This window comes from Strix aluco, chromosome 1, assembly GCF_031877795.1.
Source record: "Strix aluco isolate bStrAlu1 chromosome 1, bStrAlu1.hap1, whole genome shotgun sequence".
Lineage (NCBI taxonomy): Eukaryota > Metazoa > Chordata > Aves > Strigiformes > Strigidae > Strix > Strix aluco.
Window position 1 is genome coordinate 119,670,633 of NC_133931.1, and position 20,692 is coordinate 119,691,324.

General features: G+C 41.1%; 1 protein-coding gene across 8 annotated transcripts in view; it reads left to right on the forward strand.

Annotated features, from left to right (window-relative positions):
* Positions 1–20,692, forward strand: part of EPC1 (enhancer of polycomb homolog 1) — a 67,195-nt gene that overhangs the window by 14,824 nt on the left and 31,679 nt on the right. For 3 of the 8 annotated variants that reach the window (XM_074832674.1, XM_074832694.1, XM_074832703.1), the window contains exon 1: positions 222–2,108. The exons of 2 other annotated variants lie outside the window; for them this stretch is intronic. In XM_074832674.1, the coding sequence (XP_074688775.1) occupies positions 1,956–2,108 (153 nt within the window). In that variant the 5' untranslated portion in view covers positions 222–1,955. Of the gene's footprint in view, positions 1–219; positions 2,109–20,692 lie in introns of those variants that run through there. 3 more of the 8 variants (XR_012624166.1, XR_012624167.1, XM_074832684.1) reach the window with 2 other exon arrangements.

Here is a 20,692-nt window from a genome sequence, read left to right on the forward strand (position 1 = left end):
TAACAACTGCATCTAGCAATATTCCATCCAGTGGCTAGGAGTCGTTTAAGGTCAAGGATGGTACTATTACTATTAAAGAGGTGATGCAATTAAAGAAATGGCTTTTGCTTTCTACTATTAGAGGTATCAGATTTTTAAAATTACTGAGCAAACCAAGGTTTTTCTAATGGTTTTGTTACATTTATGTCCTGTTTCTGAAAGTTCTATTTCCCAGGAGTAATATGTGATAAAGAACAAGTTCTGTCTACTGATTCACATATAACAGCAAAAAATGACAATATTTTGCTTTAAAAGTGGAGGGATACTTAAATTCAAACAAAACACAATTTTCTCAGTTTTTAATGAAAGTAAACATAACTTCAAGAAGGTGATTTATGGTTTAACTATAGAACTAAAATTACATTATGACCAATGCAAGAATGTAACATACATAAGCACATGAAACGTTCCTTAACTAGACAGCTCTAGCGAGGGCCTGGGAGAAGCGGTTTTTTGACATTTTTATGGCTGTGCTGTGATGACCTGGGACGGCATGTGGAGACATTACTGAGCCAAGCGAGACTCTAAATTCCCTATCCCTTGCTTATAGCATAATACTGCATCAATTTAATCAAATCATTGAGATGTAAACGAACTCGCCTAATGAGACATGCTCAAATTAGTTCTAACCTTTGCCTGTAGTGAACTCCCTTGAACCGGTAACCGATAACTTAAATCCAAGCAAGGGTTAAACTAATTCACGTGTCTGCACTTCTGGACCAAGTTTCTGAAAGCCTCCGAGAAACAGTCTGGAAATGCTGTTGTGGGGAGTGACCGGTTCTTACGGTTCTTCACCTTTTCAGGGAGGTGCCTGCGTTTCTCCGTCATTTAGCGCGAATGCGAACTTGGTTCCGCGGCGCCGGCAGGGAGGGAGGCAGGCAGGCAGCCGGCAGGCCGGTGCTGCGGAGGGGGCAGGGGGTGCTGCCTCGCCCCCGAAGGCGCCGCGGGACGCCCGGGACGGGGCCCGCTGCCGGGGCTCGGGCCGGGCCCTGAGGCGCGGAGAGCTCCCCTCGCCCCGGGCGGCCCCTCAGCCGCCCCGCGGTCGGGGCCCCCCGCCGGGCGCCGCACCGGCCGTTGCTCGGGGTGGGGCCGCGCTGGAAGGGAACCGGGCGGCCGCGCCGCCACCCGCCCGCCCGGGTCGGGGTGAGTTCAGCGCTCGGGGCAGGCTGCCCCTCCGGTCCGGCGCCCGGCCGGCCCCCGAGTGACCGGGAAGGTCGGGGCGGCACTTCCCCGCTTCTCTTCCCCAGGTTTCCCGTAGCCGGGAGGCTGTCAAGGAAGGGCGCTCCTCCCTCTACCTCGGGACCGCGTCCCCTCCGGGGGTGGGGGGGCTCGGGGCCGGCTGAACCTCCTTACCCCCACGGGAGTGGAGCGCTCCTTCCTCGGCGCAGCTCAGAGGCAGGCGAGCGGAGCGGTCCCGCCCGCACGCTGAGGAAAAGGTTCTTCCCCTCCTCCACGCGAGACGGGGGCCCGCGGGGAGCAGCTGCGCCCCCCCCCCCGGCAGTGCCCCGTGCCCGCTGCCCGGCCGCTCCGAGCTCTCCCGCGCTCCCGAGCCCGCGCTCCCGTGCCCGCGCTGCGCGCGCTCTCCCCCGGGCGGCGCTGTGCCCGCGCCCCTGCGCGATGCAGTGTGGGAATGGCTGTGGCGCTGGGGTTGGCTGAAAGAGGCGGCCAGTCGAGGTTTAATGTCCGCCATGTTGGCCGTGGCGTATTGAGCGGAGCCGGAGCGGCGGAGGAGAGAAGCCAGCGCCCAGCCCAGCCGCGCCAGCCGGCGCCGCCGGGCCCCGTGTCGGAGTGCGCCCCGCCCTGCCGGGGGAGCCCCGGTCCCTCCATGAGAGCGCTCGGCGGGGTCCGGCTCTCAGCTCGGAGCGCTCTTGCTGTCGCCCCCCCCTCCCCAGCCGGAGCCGCCATCGCCGCCTAACATGAGCAAACTGTCGTTCCGGGCCCGGGCGCTGGACGCGTCCAAGCCGCTGCCCGTCTTCCGCTGCGAGGACCTGCCCGACTTGGCCGAATATGCCTCCATTAACCGGGCCGTGCCGCAGATGCCCACGGGCATGGAGAAGGAAGAGGAGTCGGTACGTGAGACCCCCCCCCCCCCCTCGGCCGGGTCCCTCCATCCCCCCCGCACCCGGGGCCCCCACCTTCGCCTCTGCGCAAGCACAAAATGGCCGCCATCTTCTCCTCGCTCTCCCCGCCCGCCCGGGGGGGGGGGGGGGGGGGGGAACCTGAGAGAGCAGGTGCCGATCCCGGCGGCCCCTTACCGCACCTTTCCCTGGCGCCTTCCTACGGCCCCCTCTCCCCCCAACCCGCTGCCCGTGGCAGCTGGCGGCCCTTTCGCCAGGCCCCGAAAGGCACAAAGGGGGTCACGTGATACCGCGGGCGGCCGCCATTTTGTCTCTTGGTTCTTGGGCCGGGCCTTGTGCGGCAGCGGCGGGGAGACGGGCCTCGGCGGCGCCGTGCCCGCCCTGCCCCACCGGGTGGCGCTGCCGAGCCGGCCGCCGCCGCGGGGGGCGCTCGGAAGTTGTGGCTGCTGCCGCGGGAGCGCGCGCCGGCCCGGGCCACCCTCGTGGGGGAGTGGGGAGCAACGGCGGGGCGGGCCGCGGGTTCGGCGGGAAGTGGGAACCGGGGCGCTGAGCGGGGCTGAAGCGTCGTGGTCTTGGCCTGCACCTTGCGCGCCCCAGCCCGGTGGGAGCGCGGGGCTGCCGCGGAGCCGCTCGCTCCGGCATGAACTTGGCTCTATGTCGCCAGTGTCGTCTGGGGCTTTTTTGTTGCCAGCGATAGTAAGGGGAGGGGTTTCTATTTAGGTTTATTTGAAAATCCTAGAAGTGCCTACAGAAACGGGCGTGTAAGTAAAATTGTAATGTTCGCTACGTGGAAATATAAAAGCCAGTACTGAAATACTACTCAGAGCAAGAAAATCCGAGTTTGGAGGCCGAAAGTCTTATCTCAGTTTTGCTGTCTCGGTGGAGAATGAAACTCAAACCTTTTCGAACTTCAGTATCACTTAATCATTCACTCAGCACGTTTCAAGATAGGTATGACATTGAATACCTGTTATTGCTGAAGACCCCTGCTGAAGTGGGGTGTCATTTTCACTGTTTGCAGATCTTTAATTATTTCCTCAGTATAATCAGTTTTCCCCATTTGTGCGTTAAGCCCAGCAAATACGAGAGAACTGTAGAAATACAGTAATGTAAACATGAAATTTCGTGATAAGAACAAGCATGACAGTTTCTTAGTCTCTAGTTTTGCTAGCTGTCAGGCTTCCATTGTCCTTCGAAGGTGACAGGCTGTAAAGTTCCTGTTTTTATTTCTAGATGTAGTTCGAGTTACTTCTCTAGAACTTAAAATACATGTGTTTTCTTTAAATGTAGTCTTCTCTTTGTGGCACTATTGCTTTAAGTTAACCGACTCTGAATTTTTATGAAATGTCTTCAGGCTGTATGATTTCTAAAGAGTAGTACTCTTTGCATGTTCTTGTCTCCATTCAGTAACTTGTCTCTGAGGCTTTTCTAGTGCTAACTGCTTACCATCTTAACATAATTCAGTGTTTCCAAGTCCTGTGCAAGTCATAAGTTGCTTTAAACATCCACTAAAATTGATACTGTGAAGTGGTGGCGGGGTTTTGGGTTTTTGTTTGTTTGTTTTTTATGGTTTTGTTTTTGTTGGAGGTTATTTTTGTGAAGATGCTCAAAACTTTGGCACGGTATTCGTTTAGTAGTAGTATTTAAGCAGTAGATAGCTATGCTTGGATGCTTGTGTTTCTTCTAACACAAGAGATGTATTCTGAATTGATACCTGTAGATTCTGAATATGAGAGATCATCCTTAATTTACACTTGTACCAGAATTTTAAATTTTATGTTTGTTACGATGCTTGCTTGCTGAGTTTATTTCTCAGTTAAAGTGAGCAAGTGTGCATGCATGCATTTATGTAGAAATGTGAGGTTGCTGTCTTGTGCTCTTACTGTTTGCCTGGCAGTTACACATTTTCAGTCTAGGAAATGACATGGGGTAACTATATAGTCTCCATAAACCCAGAGATACATGTCCTAGCTAAGGAAACATAGTCGTGGGCAAGGGAAGATTTTTAGACGTTAATTATAAGACTTGTTTCTGTGGTTAATGTGATGCTTTTTTTACTAAATCTAGCTTTGAGGGTTAAAATTCAGAGCTGTAGTTGCAAGTAGACGCTTTCCACAGTTAAAGTTTGCTCATGCCTTTGTTTTAAATGTATGTGTACAAACACACACGCCCAAGAGAAATTTGTTTGCCATCAGTAAACACAGGTGTCTTCCTGAATCCTTTTCGGAGCTTCTTACATAAAATAGTTGATGTTAAACTCTTACCCCTTTTTGTTTCTGCAGACTTGCTAAATTTCCTTCCTTCCCTCTTGTTGCCCCAAAAAGCTTTCTCTTCAGTTTTTTATTGGTGTTGACAAGAAAGAAACATGGTAGTTGACTAAAGTTACGGCAAACGTGACGGGTTTAATACCCTACTACGTTCTGTTTCCACGAACGGTTTGGGACAGTTAGGAGCTGTTTGTGTTATGTAGCAGTTTAAGATTTGAGTTAGAGGATATTTTCCTAATACTTATGAAAATAATATATTTTTTGGATTATATATTTCTTTACAAACAGATGGTAAAGTGTCCATAGGAATCTGAGGGGAGGGGGCGGCTTCAACTGCTGTGAACAGGCATTTGTAACTATTTTATAAATAGAATTTTAACATTGCCTTGAGTTTTGCATAAATGTAATTTTAAATGAACACATATTTGGAGTTAAGAGCTCTCCTCTTGACTAAATAACTTTCCCTAGGGAAAAATGCAATCAAAGAGATTTAATATTCAAGCATCAAGTCACAAGATATTTAAATGGCTAATTAGTGTTTTGATGCACAAAAAGGAATCTATTTTGCTTCCCTTTCATCTTATCTTTCTCCCATCCTGTTTCTACAAAGAATAAATATGGAAAATAGTACATCTTCATTATTACAACTGGAAACTTCAGTTGAGCAGTGATGTACTGTAAGAGCCTTCTGAAGGAGAAACAAACTTGCTAAGTTGGTCTGAGTTCTAAAATACGCAGTTGATAAGAGGGATATAGTAACTCTTTTAAAAAGAAGTGGTAACTAAGGGCCTTAAAGTAATGTTAATTCTGTTAACAACATTAATTTTCTGCTTAGTTTAGTCATAACTTCAGTTAGTGGTTTTGTTTGGAGCTAGAAGACTATAGTGAAAAGCTCTCTGGCACACAAACAGAGGTACTTGAAGTTATCAACTGATACTGTGTTCTGACAGTTGGTTTAGCTCCCAAGTTTCTAGGGTAAACACATTGTGGCTGTTGCCAAGTCTGTTGCTAAATCTAAGAAACTAAAAACTGTCAGGAGACATACGCATCTCTAAAAAAGAAAAAAAAAACCTTCAAAATGTAATGACACTTCTTACGCAATACTAAACAACCCCTGTATTATCTCAAAATCCTGGTTTTTAGCAAAATGCACCCTCAGTGCTGTAATTTTAAGAACCAGGCAGCAGACCACTGTTTAAATAATATAGTGATGCAGATTTGGCTAACAGGTCCATTTTAATTCATAACTGCCTGAATAAAGTAGATGGATTAGATTTGTTTCTCCTTTATGAAGGATTTCTTTCAAAGGTGTTACTTCGTGTGGCCTGTTTTGTGGGTTGGGGGGGGTATTGCTTTTCTTTAACTGGAAATTCAGATTCTAGACTGAAAGGAGACAGCTGGAAAAGCAGAGCAGAGTTAACTTCAGTTATTTGAGATAAAATGCTTTACTGAAAAAATAAGACAGATAAGACAGAATGAAGCTTTTTGAACATGTTCAGTAATTTATGTTTCAGAGAAAAAGCATGCATAGCTTTACAGGCATCCTATATTTGCTGGCCTTCAACCAAACTAAGGAAAACTACACTTGTGTTCCCTGCATTTCTCTGAAAGGAAAGGAGATAGGACACAGGCCACATCCTCAGCCTCTAAATTCTCTTAGATTAAAAAATAGAAACTTAGTGTTTCTTGATACTTTTAAAAAATTATTTATAATCCTAGTGGAAAATTCTTTTTGTTAAAAAACTCACAACAGGGTCAAAAAAAGAACAAAACGATATGTTTGAAGCACCTCATATCAACATCTATAAGAAATATTAAAAATATCAGGAAGTGTGAACTTCTTAGCTGAAGTAGTGCCTCAACAAAGATTAGTGTGTGAGCAGACATACTTATAGTTAAGTGCCCTAGTATACAACAGAGAAATTAATTCTCTAAATAAGAAAGTATGACTATGTTGATGACAGTTCCATAGTTAGTAACAGTCTTATGGGTATGGGAATTATCATGGGTTTGAGGGTTTTTTGTTCAGCTTTTTTCTTGAGTTTGTTATCCTGATGTAAATACCAATATTACTATGGACATAGTAAGGTTGTGGATGTTATATTTCCATTTAATCTTGTGCATGTTCAAGTTTGTATAGGTTAGATGCACATTTTCCATCAGGTAAACTTTTCTAAATCCCGGTGTCTCTGTCCTTGGTGTTGAGATGGGAGAGAGAGTATCAAGTAGTGAGAAGTCCTGTTGCTTTATTGTGTTACTCTTAACTCCTTCTTCTGACTGAGATCATGGTCCCATGGTTAATCTTTGCCTTCATCTTAACTCTGGAATTTTCTTGTCCTACTAGATTTCTGCCAGACTGGTGCGCTATGTGAAGTTCTGTTCTTAAAGTTCAGAGTTTAAAATTCGAGCTTGCTTTCTAATTTTAGTTAGTGTTGCTAATAGCAGATAGAAGAATTAAACACCCAGAGTCTGAAATTATAAGATGTGCTTTTCATTCCGTTCTTACCTTTTCCTTTGTGCACCTGTTACGATGTAACTCACAGGTTGCACAGAAGGTGGAATCAAGTCTGTATGTACAGTTGTCATCTGCAGATACTGTCATGCTCTGTTACCTGGTGTTTAAGCAAACTGCTGGAATAGTTTAAATTGTGCTTTTGATCTCTTTAAATCCCTGGTTGTAGTTAATCTTTCCTACCCTGGTTTTGGGGATGTTTAAGAAAAGCTTGTTTGGTAAAATTTCATTATTAAACATAGGGGTTTTTTCTCCTAATATTAGCATGACCTGTCAGTATTTGCTAAATGCTATAGAAGACCTGATGAAGATAACCTAATGTTCATTGACATGCTTTGGAACACTTTAAACATATTCTCTAATAGGATGTGTCTTAATTTAGCAAAGCATTACTTGGTTAATTTCTCAGTTACCCAGTTTGGGTACGCTCATGGATCACATCCTCTCTATAAAACTGCCTTGAGCACAGCTACCGTAGATCTCTTCCAAGAAGTACCTGCGCAGAAAATATGCTTTTCTCTTCCCAAATCCCTGTTGGAGGCATTGGGAAGCTACCATATCCAGATTCTCTTGCTGCTGAAACAGCTGTTTTTACTGTATCGAGGGAAAAAGCTGGTAAGGAATATGTAAGAAGGGACCCATATGTCACAGTCTAAGCCATGATGAATTTGAAAATGTGTGAAGTAAATGTATAGCTGAGGTGCACTGAGTCCGTGTATGAATGGTCTTGAATTACCTATGTAAATTTCACTAAAGGTCCTGTAGTCTTTTTGTTCATTACCTTCTTGCCAGCTTAAGAAACTGCATTCTGTATGTGCTTCCATAAAAGTATGTATTTTCTGCTAATTAAACAACTGTGTACATGGTGTCTAAGTACTCATAAAATAACCACTACCTTGCTGATGCATGATTCACTGATACTATGTGTTTTAGGATCTTGTAGGGACAATCAGAATAATCAGAATTATGTGAATGTTAAAGTTATAGCAGATACTGTAGCTGAATCACCAGTTTCAAGTCTGGATTTTTTTTTTTTTTAATGTAGAGTTGGGGAAGTCCCTATAAAGTTTTTAGCTTACTAACAAGAGAATCTGTGTGTGTGTTATGTGCTGCCCCCTCCCCCCACAGTTGTAGAAGTCAAATATAGTCTTAAAACAGATGAGCTGAACTCGTTTAGTGGTGTCTTAGTGCAGGAGAGCTGAAACGTTAAAGGATCTTGAAGTAAATGGAGAGAGTAGAAACAGGGCTTTTTATATATGCTCTTTGATTCAGAAGACCTGCAAACTAGAAGTGTTGCTTCCTGTTTGTCATGTTCCCCTCTGTCAAGCTTTTGTGCTCGCTTATAGTAGGAGACATTAATTCTATATACCAGTCTAACCTTTTTTGTGCTTAGTTTTAAAGACATTTAACTCTTAGATTAGATTCCTAAGAGCATATGTGTTTGGTAATATGATAGGAGAGAAAACAGGGTTTGTTGTAATTTAGTCTAAAGCATCAAACACCTCAGAGCTGGAAGAAATTTTTCTGTGAGTTTGTATAATGGCCTTAATTTTACCTTTTAGCTTGGTATTGAGCTTAGTAACTTACTTCAGATACACCTGTGTGAAAATGATCCGAGATCGTAGAGAATTTTGAAAGAAAAAAAAAAGTGACAGTTCACCACAAATGGCCAACTTCCAAGTATAAGAACACTCCCATACCATATCAAAATATTCGGGTGACGAAAGGTATTTGGTTTCTTTTCCTGTCCGCCCTTTATGCCCAGCTCCCAACTATTTAGTAATAGCAGCAGCTTACTGGATATTTTACCTTCAATTACACCAAAGCTTTGAGTTCTGTTGTGTTTAATGTTGGAAGTTACTCTGTGCACCTAAATGTGCATGCAAGTTAGGACGTCTGGCTGATGGTGAGAAGTAGCTTCTATAGTGAGCAATTTATGTGCTGCCTCCAACTACCTAAAGAAACTGGTTAATTCAGTGGTATGAAACCCACCTGCACCAACACTGTTTTCCTTTTGAAGTCAGAGGGATAGTGGTGGCGTAGACTTACATTACAGATCGGTGGAATTTGTTTGAGGCTGGAATGAGATTGCCCATCCCAATTTGAAATCAGAAGAGGCAAAACTAACCACGTTAATTTAGAGAATAGAAGTATAGATTACACCTGTGAGATTTGTCAACTTCCTGGAGGCTAGCAGTTGTGTGTGAAAGTTTAGGAATCGTGGTAGATGGCCTGTTTTTTCACCATGGAGAAGTTGGGTACTAACTTGAAGTTGTGAGCATGGGACTACCATGGAAGTGGTTTGATAATGTGATGTTAGTTCTGTATATGGTGTCAGTTAAACATGTAATAATGGTGAAGGTGTACGTGTCATACTCTTAATGTTGAAAATGTTTAAGGTTCTGGAAAATAGTGAGAAGAGTTGGTTGACCCTCAGTACCTTGTGCAGGTCAGAGGCTTCTCCAGGAGGTCTAAATTCTGTTTTGAAATGATGGAGGGTATGAATTAGCAAACTCATTTTGGACAAATTTCAAGTCAAGACATCTGTGTTCTAGGTGGTGGATGTTATTTTTCTGTTTATCATCTATATGAGTTGTATATAAAAGCAATTTAATTCCTCCTAAAAAAGTTGTTCCAGAAAAGCTAAGTTTAGACCAGTCTTAAGGAATTAGTTTGTATGCATAGTCAAATTATTTTTAACCCTTTCTTGACTTCCCAGTAATTGCACAAAGAGAAGGCGTGTAACCTTGGTGGCTTTATGCATAGCAGAGTTAACTACAGTGAGACCAATTAAAAAGGTTAGACTTCCTTAGCACTCACTTACAATGAGGATGGTTAACCATTGGAAGAGATTAAAAATCTCTCTTATTGTTTACATTAAGACTGGGGGGAAAAAACCCACAAAGATAACTTTGTTAGCAGTATAATAGCACAAGAAGGAATACAACTGGCAAGGTTTTGGAGTTAAAGGAGAGGAGATTATGTCAGGGTAAACTGTAAGTCATTTTAAGGCCAGGCTTGTATGGAAAGACTTTACCTGCTGGGAGGTTTCACAGCTTGTCTTGAGGAGCCCCATAAGGTTATCTTCCTGACTGTTTTTCAGATTTGATCTATCATATAATGGATTTCAGCAAAGGATTAATTGTATGCAGTAAAACATTAATAACATTAGTAATAGGAAGGGGCAATAATTCAGTAACCTTAATGTTTTGAGGATCAGGGTGATGTGGCTTTTTTCTTTCTCATTTTAATAGCTAACATCCTGTATTTTATTCCAGTAAAACTTAAGTTGTTCACAGGAACCTGCCTAATAGTAATTGGTTTCAGCTAGAAAAAAAAGTGCAGTGTGGCAAGCCCTTAAATCTGCTAATGTTTTCTTTGAGTAGAACACTTTGCTTGTCGCTGTCTCAATAATTGTACCATAATTATATGATCATATTCCTCAGAAATGTATATGCAATTATTTCAATATAGATTCGTAAAGAGTATTCAATGTGAGTTTTGAATACATGTAAGTTAATACATTACTTTTTCAAGTCTTTGTTTTAAAGGAATGTGTGTGTGTATTTGTGTGGGAGTCTGCTCTCCTAGAACAGAATAGTGTAATTCACTGGCCTTAGGTATATGTAATAAATTGCTTGGTCTTTTTCCACTTCGTTTCCACTTCCTACTTGTAAGAGGAAAAACTAGCTTTAATATCAAGGAATGCATCAAATGACTAATGCATCAGAATAAAAATGCAGGCTGCTGCTTTTGTATCCGTATATATCCTCTTTCTGTTTAATGAGCCTTTACATACACTCTGCTCGCTCTTCCACCAGCATATGTGTATTTCTGTGTATTCAGCTGTAAGTACATTCAAGGACTGACCCTGTTCTGGGGGGATCTTTCTGGTTAAACAAATAGATGAAGGTAAATTTCATGAATTGAGAATGGAATCAAAGTTTGAAAACTTACTGGTCTGTCAATCTCTTCAAGCACAGGTAGTTTGAGAGAGAGAGGAAACTATCCTCTTAAGGTTTAAGTACCACTCTTAAAGATTTGTTTCCTTTATATTTAATCAGGAGTTAAGAATTTTTTATGCTTTTTGAATTGGAAGCTTTCAAGAGGGTGTTGTTGGAAAGGATTGCTTTCCAACATCCGTTCACATTCATACTGTTGTACCAATTTCTTGACTTCAAGGTTGTTCCTTCCTACTTGTAAAAAGAAATTAATTACAGATCTTGTAGCCTGCCTGGAAGACTTAACAAGCTTACATTTGAGGAGAGAGATTTGTAGCAAAGGCTCCCCTATATATAAATTTCATTTTACTGTCCCTTTTCTGTTATAATTTGGAGGGCTGTAGTAGAATAGAACAGAATAGACTATTTCAGTTGGAAGGGACCTACAATGATCGTCTGGTCCAACTGCCCGACCAATTCAGGGCTGACCAAATTAAAGCATGTTAAGGGCATTGTCCAAATGCCTCCTAAACACTGACAGGTTTGGGGCATTGACCACCTCTCTAGGGAGCCAGTTCCAGTGTTTGACCACCCTCTCAGTAAAGAAAGGTGAGTCTTCAGATTCTTCATTGATCAGATGTCCAACTTGAAGCATGGCTGCTAGGAAGGTATTAGCATGGAAAGTTGAATTCTGCATAGTCTTCAGTTTCCAGATTTTCCTTTTCAAAACTTGAGGATTTTGTGCAAGGCTGTGTTCCTATGATAGTGTAATGATTGTGGGTTAAAGATGCAGAACTTGTTTTAGAAAGGGCAGAAGGATGCAAGTTGCTTTGCCAGACTCTGTTGATCTGTAATGAGCCTCACCCAAAATGCCTTTCTCGACATAGGTATGGAAAGACTTGACATTCCTTCTTAAGTTTCTTTCAAGCAGTGGTGCTAAAATGGTATTCCTGGTTTCCCCTGTGCCTTTATGTTTTTGTTTGAGAAATGTCGCTTTTAACTGTGGTAAATTTACACCTTGCCCCCAATCCCGTATTAGTATTTCAGCAGGATATGTCCTGTGTGGTTTTTTGATACTTGATTTGTTTCACTACTTAAAGTACAGGAAAAAGAACTCTGAAAAGGGTGGCAGAAAATAGGAACTGACTTCAGGAAGAATATTTTTACAGTATTGTGATCTGATTTATAGTATTTACAATTCAGTAACCTAGATATATCTCAGAAAAGAGCTGATATTAAACCAGAGTGCCTTTAATGCAAAGTTCAGGACTAAGGCTACAGGTGAGAGACAGCTTGAGTTTGAGCGCTGCACATTTTTTGTGTTTTGTATAGTTACTGGAATCGTTTAAGTGGGTTACTTCTGCAAAGCTGTTGCATCCTTCAGATGCTTATGGATAAATTTATGTACTCTCTTCTGTTTCTCAATAATTCTTTTTTTTTTTTACTCTTGTATTCTTTGTCAAACATGATGACCTTGTTTGCCCTTCTCTTGCTATTTATCTTCTGTTTTATTAGAAGAAAGTTATGATTAATATTGGTGCACTAGCTCTGCTTTCTGATGAAGATGCTGTGTCTTAAAGTAGGCCAAGTACTATATGAGACTGTTTAAATGTTAGAAATAAAGGTAGTTTAATATTCATAGTCCATCTTGGGCAACTAATATATTTCATTGAGTTAGAATTTCCACAAACTTCAAGTCAATAGGCAGGACTTTATTTTCTTGAAGTTTGTATGGGGGGAAAGAACTTGAGCTACCAAAATTGAAGTAAGCCAGCTTCCCTTATTTTGTCAGTAATGTAAGGTTTGTTCAGTGTGAAAAAAGTATGTGTGGGAAATTAGTGAAACACGTGTGTTTACAAAGTACCTCTGTCTGAAAAGAATCTTTGCCAGAGCTGTAGGATGACTAACAGAACTTTCTGTTGCATGTTCATTCTCTCAGCCTTCCTCTGAAGGAGAGGTATTTCCTCTGAGGTGTCTTGTCTTGAGAACATGTTTAGAAATTTGCTTAATGGTAGCTAAATATTGAAAACAAAGTAGGCATGTCTTGGGCTGGAACAGAAAGTGGTGAGGTTTTTTTGATGATCGTCAGAGCTTTATTGGAGGAAGTTGTTGCAAGTAATGCATTAACCCTTAGGTCTTGCCTCGTTTTCCATAGCATTTATATTTTTACTGTAGAAAGACCTTGAGCTGGTAGATGTTAAATGTTGTGTTTGGAAACTTTAGCTGGCTTTTAGGTAGTTGGAGTGTGGGCTACAGAATGTCCTAAAGACAAAACCTTAGGGTGAATAAAATCTGGGAGAAGCTGGTGAAGGAAGAGAAGCTCTGAGATATTCCTAAGAAGTTTATGTAACTGAGGAAGGTGTACCGCAAACTGTCTGTTAGCTATAATTTTGTGTTAATGTCACGGGTATGTTGCATGACCAGTCCAGTAAGAAGAGAACAGTTTTGTTGTTGTATGGCAGGATAGTATGAAGTTCCAAAGCCATCTGGAAGTGATAGGAAAAACATTAATGGATATTCCTGTTGCTAAATGAGAGCCTATCAAAACCCTAGATTTGTTCATTATAGATTCATTTCAGCAGGTAAAGAAGGTTCATGATTTAGTAACCTGATTATTTTTGAATGTTGTATCCAGTGGTTGACTGACCTCACTTCTTTTAATTTTTCAAATTACAGAGTTACTTGACATCTTTGGATTGTATTAAATTGTAATTTCCCTGATAAAATTTTCTAGAAAAAAATAATTTGAATGTTTTCCAATATTAGTCTTTTCATGAATATCATTGTCCTGTCTCCCAGCAATGTAAGTTTGACCTCTTACTTGACTTGACCTCAAGAGGACGCTGGATAAGAAGCACTTTTTTTTAGTTAGTAGGAAAGGGGAAGACCTAGCAATGAATTTGCTGGAGAGATTCTCTTATCCCAGACTGTCTTGCACTCTGGTGAGGAGTGTATGTACAGTTCACTTCTATGTTTATACTGGATGTTTGTCTTGTTTTTGTGGTTTATTCTCACCATTAACAGGGAGAGTGAGTATGCATGTATGTGTTAGCCTGCGGTGTCGTTTCTCTTCAGATGGTTGTAGAGCTAAATTGTAGCTAAGATGTGTACTCTGAATTGTTTACTTCATTCTTTCACGTGTGTTAAATATGAATTACATTAGCTGAGAACGGTAGACAGTATGTATTGCTGAGGATTTGAAGGAAATCAGACCACCACTTGAGCAGATGGCGCACTGTATGCACAGGTGGAATTGGAATTTGAGGTCCTAAGCTAGCTTTTGGCAGCGGTATCATTTCCAGGGAGGGAGAGAACATCATCTTTGGCTTACAGTTCCTGAACTGACTCTACCTGATCAAATCTTTGTCATAATACTGAATAGGTGGAGGAAGTAGGAATATATTGTCTTGTGGATAGCTAACAGTGCTTCATTGGGTAGTTCCCCTTAACTTAGCAGTTGGGAAAGGAATAAAACCTAGTTAAGGAAAAAGCCATACAATACCGTGTATTTGAGAACTTCAAGTAGTTATCAGAACAAGTGTGCTGTCAGAAATACCCAAAGATGTAAAAGAGAAAGATTTGAAAAACCTTTTAGGTGTCTTCAACCTATTACTATAAAAAGCTCTGAAGTGTTAGTCTTGAAGACCTTTCTTGCCATATTTCAGTGATGTGTTGATAAACCTAAGAGAAGCAGCCTACCCCCTCAACATTGGGGCTTAAGTGTGATCCTAAGTACCATAGAGACCTTTGTGATAGCAAACTGTGGCAAGTACTTTGTAATCTCTGCTAGAATTTCTTGTTAACAACACGTTTTATGTTTATCCCTGGTTTTTCTCACTTTGCATTATAATGTTGATTTTGCTTTCTGTTCATCAGTTACTGTTTGGTCCTTTGTTTTCAGCATAGGGGAAAAATGCAGAAGTTGTATAGAATGATCAAACCATTTAATGTGGTAAGTGGTATGAAACTGAGACACTGATTGGTGATTTAAAAGATTAACAACTCTGAATTTTGTTCTAAGAATGTATGCATTGTCAAGTTGATGTTTTTCAAGATATGATGTCTTTTATAATGGCTCTATAGCTAAAACAGTCCTTGCACAGAAGGGACATGATGAATTCATGCAAAGTACAAAATCTCACTTGCAACCTCTGGTATTTTACATGGCACTAGGTGGTTGAGAGGAAGAGGTAGGATGTCTAGCATAATAGGGTATTTTCTGAAGTCCTATAAATGGGTTTCTCTGCTGATACGTGGGCTATATTCTTGGACTCAGTGTTTGGGAAGGGCACAAAGCAGTCTCTAAAATGTCTGTTGCACTTCAATATATTAATAGATATATAGGCAATTAAATCATGGATACTAATACTGCTGTAACTTTATTCCTGTGCAGCCAGAAATTGCCCATTAGTAATCAGTAACAGTCTGCAGTTGCGCATGTAATGGAGAAGCAGGCAGCTCTGTTTTGACTGTCATGATGGGGTTCAACTGTTCTGCTTATGACAGGTGGAGGAACTAACATGTACCTGTTCCTTGAGAGATCAGGTGTACTTAATTTGTGTTGCAGGTAGAGGCTTTTACTGATGCAGTAGACATGAAGAGTAGAATCCTAAGGAATGATGGAAATGTGAGAGGGTTTTGTGTTGGGGTTGGGTTTTGGTTTTGTTTGGTTGTGTTCTTTTTAAAAAAAAAAAAATAATCATAAACTGACCTGAATGCTGTGTGAGTGAAAGGTATTAAAATACCACTTCATGGCGGGGGGAGGTGTGGACCAAAACAAAAAAACTTGGCTGGGCTAAAATTGACTGTGTGGCCTGAACTAACTGACGCTGTCTCCTTGTAAACCACATTCAGTAGCCAGTAGTCCTGTTTTGTCTCAGTCAGACACTTAACTCTCACTGTGTGAACAGAGGGAATAAGAATGACACTTACAATGCATTGAACTTGGAAGCATTAAGGAAATGCTTGTCCTTATAGTAAACCTTTCCCATTCACCTCTGTTACTCCTTCTTTCCTTCTCTCCTCCATATGGCTTTATTGTCTTTTACCTTAGTTGTTCAGTGTTTATACCAGCCTTAATTGCACATAAAAGGTCGTAAATTTGAAATGCTAGTCAGTCTTGTGTTTTTAAAGGCAAGCTAAATAAGCATTGAGATTACAAGACACCAAGAATAGCTGACCTATAAAGAATAATGTTTTGGCGCCTGACTCATAGTGTATATAGCACTTTGTCATTCAAAACACGTTTTTACTGATCAGGAAACTTTTAAGTTGGTATTTAGTCTGAGCCTTTCAGCCTAATATAGGTCTCTGCTCTAGGGTAGCATCCTTGTGCATTCAAATGTAGCAATGTTTATTCTAAGCCAAGAAAAATGTCTAAATCTGTAGATTTACAAACTGAAGACTGACACCTGCAGCAGGAAATACATACATAAGCTCATCGCAGTGGTGTAATCTTTGGAAAATCTATTTTAAGTTATTCAGTATTGCACCTGTCACTGCTGAAGCAGCACTTTTCCACCTTTGTAGCATCAGACCTGAAATTCTGATCTGTTGTGTGTTGTGAATACAGAAGCTAAGCCAGTTTAGTTGAAATGTATTGATAGGTTTTACTTGTGTTCTCATGAACATATTTTGACAAAACTTAGTTCTATACTAATTGCTAAGTAGATTTCTTCTTTACTAGATGCCTTATGCAGGATAATTCTTGAGTGTCTTTTCAAGCGTTTGTACTTTTGAGGGGGGGTACTTTAGTTTTCTGAAATGTCTTAGCAACTCTCTTGATACCTTGCTGTCTTGGTACATGGCAAAGCCTCTTCTCTTACTAAGAGTTACAAACAGCAATTTGTTGGTTGTTTTTTTTCTTATGACAGGAGTTGTAATTTGGAGGAATATGAGATGGGAACTTTGCTACCATTGACAATGTGACAGCTATTCAAAGGCAAGGTTGGGTATACTCTTTGCCAGCCTGTACATCTTTGTGCAGTGCATGTTTCTGCTCATCACTATACAGTTTATTTCCATTGTGTGTTATACAGAGGAATAAAGTACTTAAAATGCAGATATTGTGGTGTCTACAAAAGTGTGCTTGTTCAGCAGACTAGCTTTTAGTTGTTACTATGATTCACTCTGTGCTTTTTCTACAGACTCTTCCCTGTAGCACTGAAGTGGATAATGCTCAAAGGGGTTTTTTTGTTTATTTTTTGAAATCAGAAATAAGCTTGATAGTTTAAGGTGATGCTCTGGAAGCTCCTTTAGTTTGAATTTTTAAACTTAACTGTCATACATGAGCTTTTCATATGGAATGCACATGTGACTTAAAGGTGCTTAGATTGTTTAGGTTGTTATGGCAAACTTCTTTTTTGTTGTCTGACATGATCTGCTGAGCCTTAACTCATGAATGAACACATTTGCAAATGTTGATACTTGGTTTTCTTAGTAATGGTTTTGATGTTTTGCTGTCCCCACATAACTTGAATACTGTATAATGTTCAGTATAAATATCAATCAAGTTCTATTACTATTTAAATGTGAATGCTTGAGATAATGAAACTGTACAGAAGAGGTAGTTAAACCTGACAATGCTGTAAATGAAGTAATCTTCTGGGAAGGTACAGTTGTAGTTTTGTGTGTTACAGACCCCATGTAAACCCTATCATTCACTCACTGATTTATCTTTTTTACTGTTATTAATTTTTGTTAACTTTCATTTTTCCCCAACCAAAAATAATGTTACGTATGTGTTGGGTATCTCTCAAACTTCTTTATTAACATTGAGTTGCATAGTGCACACTGGACTAAAAAGTTCATAGAAAAAATTACCAGACTACTAAACAAACACAAAGACTAAAAAGGTGGCTTGCACTCCCAGCCTCTGCTATCCTGTGACTCAGGGAGAGAACAGCTGTGGAAGTACGGCTGTGGTTTTTGTGCTGTTCTTACTGTCTTCAGTAGGGATGCTCGTGGGCTTCGTCTTGAGATGGTGTTAGACAAAGTGACACTGTGATAAAATCCACACTTGTCTTGCAGTTAGTTTCCAAAAATGTTTCTGTATTCTGTGAAGAGTTTGGTTACTAGTAATGTCTAGCATTTGGATTAGCCCAGTCAACCAGTTTGGACTTGAGTAGTTGCACAATTTGGTGTTTAGAGATCTGACCTTTAAGCTCCAGGTAATGTTAAGTTTTAGGGTCTTACTGCAAGTTCTGAGAGGAGAAATAGTAGCTCTAGATACTGTTTTCGAGATCTGTTCCTAATGCTTTTTAACAAAAGAAGCCAAATCCTGTTCTTAGACTTGTTTCTTCTTCAGAATCTTTGAGCATATGTAGATCTGGGAGGCTGTTGATCTCTGCAGTTTGTGCAGTCTGGCCTGTGGAAGGGGATGTTTTGAAGCCTTCAGTAGACTTAATACTGGAGAGAGAGAGAGAGAGATGCTTCTCAGACTTTGTTACAGCTTTATTCCCTTGCCTGGTGTTTTTCTCTGCCTTACCTGTCTTGACTCTGTACTACTGCTGAGTTGATTAATGGATCCAAATTGAGATATGCTTTAACTGTAAAGGAAAAGGAATGGTTTAATGAGGATCATTTGAAAACCTGGTCTGAGGAACAACTCCTATGGAAGAAGTGGTAGATTAAATTTTTTTCCGAAGTTGACATAACTAAATTTCTCTCAGAATTTTCTGTCTAAATATAACTTACCTGTTAACTTCACCCAGTGCTGTTTATGATATTCTACTGTATATAACTGGAATAGTTGAGGCAACCTGTCTGTGTTGGAACACGCAACCCTTTGTGCATCTGCGTATTACTATTGTTCAGAAGAGTAGTGAAACAGAATAGAAATTCGGTTGCTGTGAAGTTGGACTACCACGTTACTTGTTATTCAAATGATGCTGCTTTTTTTAATCAGTGCTCAGTACTGTTAACAGTAGTATCAAGTCCCTGTAACTAATAAAAAATGCTGGAATCCAGTTGTACAGCTTCTGCCAACCAAAATTATTTGAGTTGTTATGCAGTATTGCTGGTGCACAGTAATGTTTAAGCAAGCTACTGCGTCTGTTTTTTTAACATGGGAACTTGATACAATTCTATTACTAGTCAACTGATGAAATGATCTTGAAGTTTCACTTCCATTTTCCCCATACAAGGGGAAAATAATTTTGCTATAAAGATTTATTTGGGCTCTCCTAAATGGCTTTATAGCTGAAACCTCTGATAATGAAAGGCTATTCTAAAGGTTCTTCTCTTTCCTCTGAGACTGTATCCTGAAAGCTGTATTCTTGTAAACTGTATCAAATCTTAGTTCATTTTGTGTTAGCAGTCTGATTTCAGGGTGGAGGTCATGCCCTGGACTGCTTAAGTAATACATTAAAAGCATCTTAATGTGTTCATTAGAATCCTTTTTTTAGGGGGAATTTATTTAGTTATTAAACTATGTTCTGTCTACTACAGATCACTGAAATCGTTTTGATGCATTGCAGTCTCACAAATTATAATGATGCAGCTGGAACAGTGGGCTGTGGTAAGGAAGGGGGACTTTGGCAGGTTTGCAGTTAAGTCTGGAATCTTGTGAAATGTGGCTGTGTGGCAGTCACATGGGATGGGCTGAGCTGGTTTAACTGTGGTAGTATTGAGAAGAGGCAGTTCCACTGTTTTCCTAGAACTTGCTATGGTCTTTACATGTCTGTGAGCTGATGTAGCTCACTGCAGAAGACTTGCCTAAGAGTAACTCCCCTCTGGTTACAGGGCTGCATAGGCTGAGGAGTTCCATGAGAGCCGAAGTGATTACAGAGGAAAAGATGGGAAATTTTTATGGCTGTTACCAATGCTGAGGAGGTGGAATAGCTCCTTCTGCTAGTACTGAGCTGTTAGCAATTCCTAAACAAAATATTTCAAACCGATACTGAGTCCTGTTCTGAATGGATGAGTGCAGTGGCGATTTGGAAAGCAGCGAAGTCACTTCAGTGTTTTTTAGGTAGTGTCCTGGGTTTGGCTGGGATAGAGTTAATTTTCATCCTAGTAGCTGGTACAGTGCTGTGTTTTGGATTTAGTGTGAGAATAATGTTGATAATGCACTGATGTTTAGCCGTTGCTAGGTAGTGCTTATCTAAGTTAAGGATTTTTTCAGTTTCCCATGCTCTGCCAGGTGCACAAGAAGCTGGGAGGGAGCATGGCCAGGACAGCTGACCCAAACTAGCCCAAGGGGGTATTCCATACCATAGAACATGAATGCCCAGTATATAAAGGGGGGGGGGGGGGGCGGGGGCGGAGTTGGCTGGGGGGCTGGATCACTGCTCAGCATGGGTCAGCAGGTGGTGAGCAGTTGCATTGTGCATCACTTGTCCTTTCTTGGGTTTTATTTCTCTTGCTATTTTTATTGCATTCCTTTTATTACAATTATTCTATTTTATTATTGTTATTACTATGTTTTAGTTATTAAACTGTTCTTATCTCAACCCACAAGTTGTGGGGGTTTTTTTCCTGATTCTCCTCTGCAGCCCACTGGGAGGTGGGGGGAGTGACCAAGTGGCTGTGTGGTGCTTAGTTGCTGGCTGGGGTTAAAGCATGACAGTCCAAACAGGGCTTGTGCCTGGGAAGATTGAGGTGTTAATTCTGTTTGTGAACTATACTATGTAGTTTGTGTTAAATACTAGAGTTTCCCTGATTCCCGGGGTTCCTAGTTTGTGTATGTTACTCTCCCCAGCATGTCTTGAGCCAATCTCATTAACTTCTTCATCTCTGTCTGTTTTCCACAGTGATTTAAAATACAAACCTAATTTCTTTTCAGTCTTCTGGTAATAGGACAGTAAATCATTCTCCATTTCCTCTAGTGTTGTCGTGATCTCTAGTACTAATAGT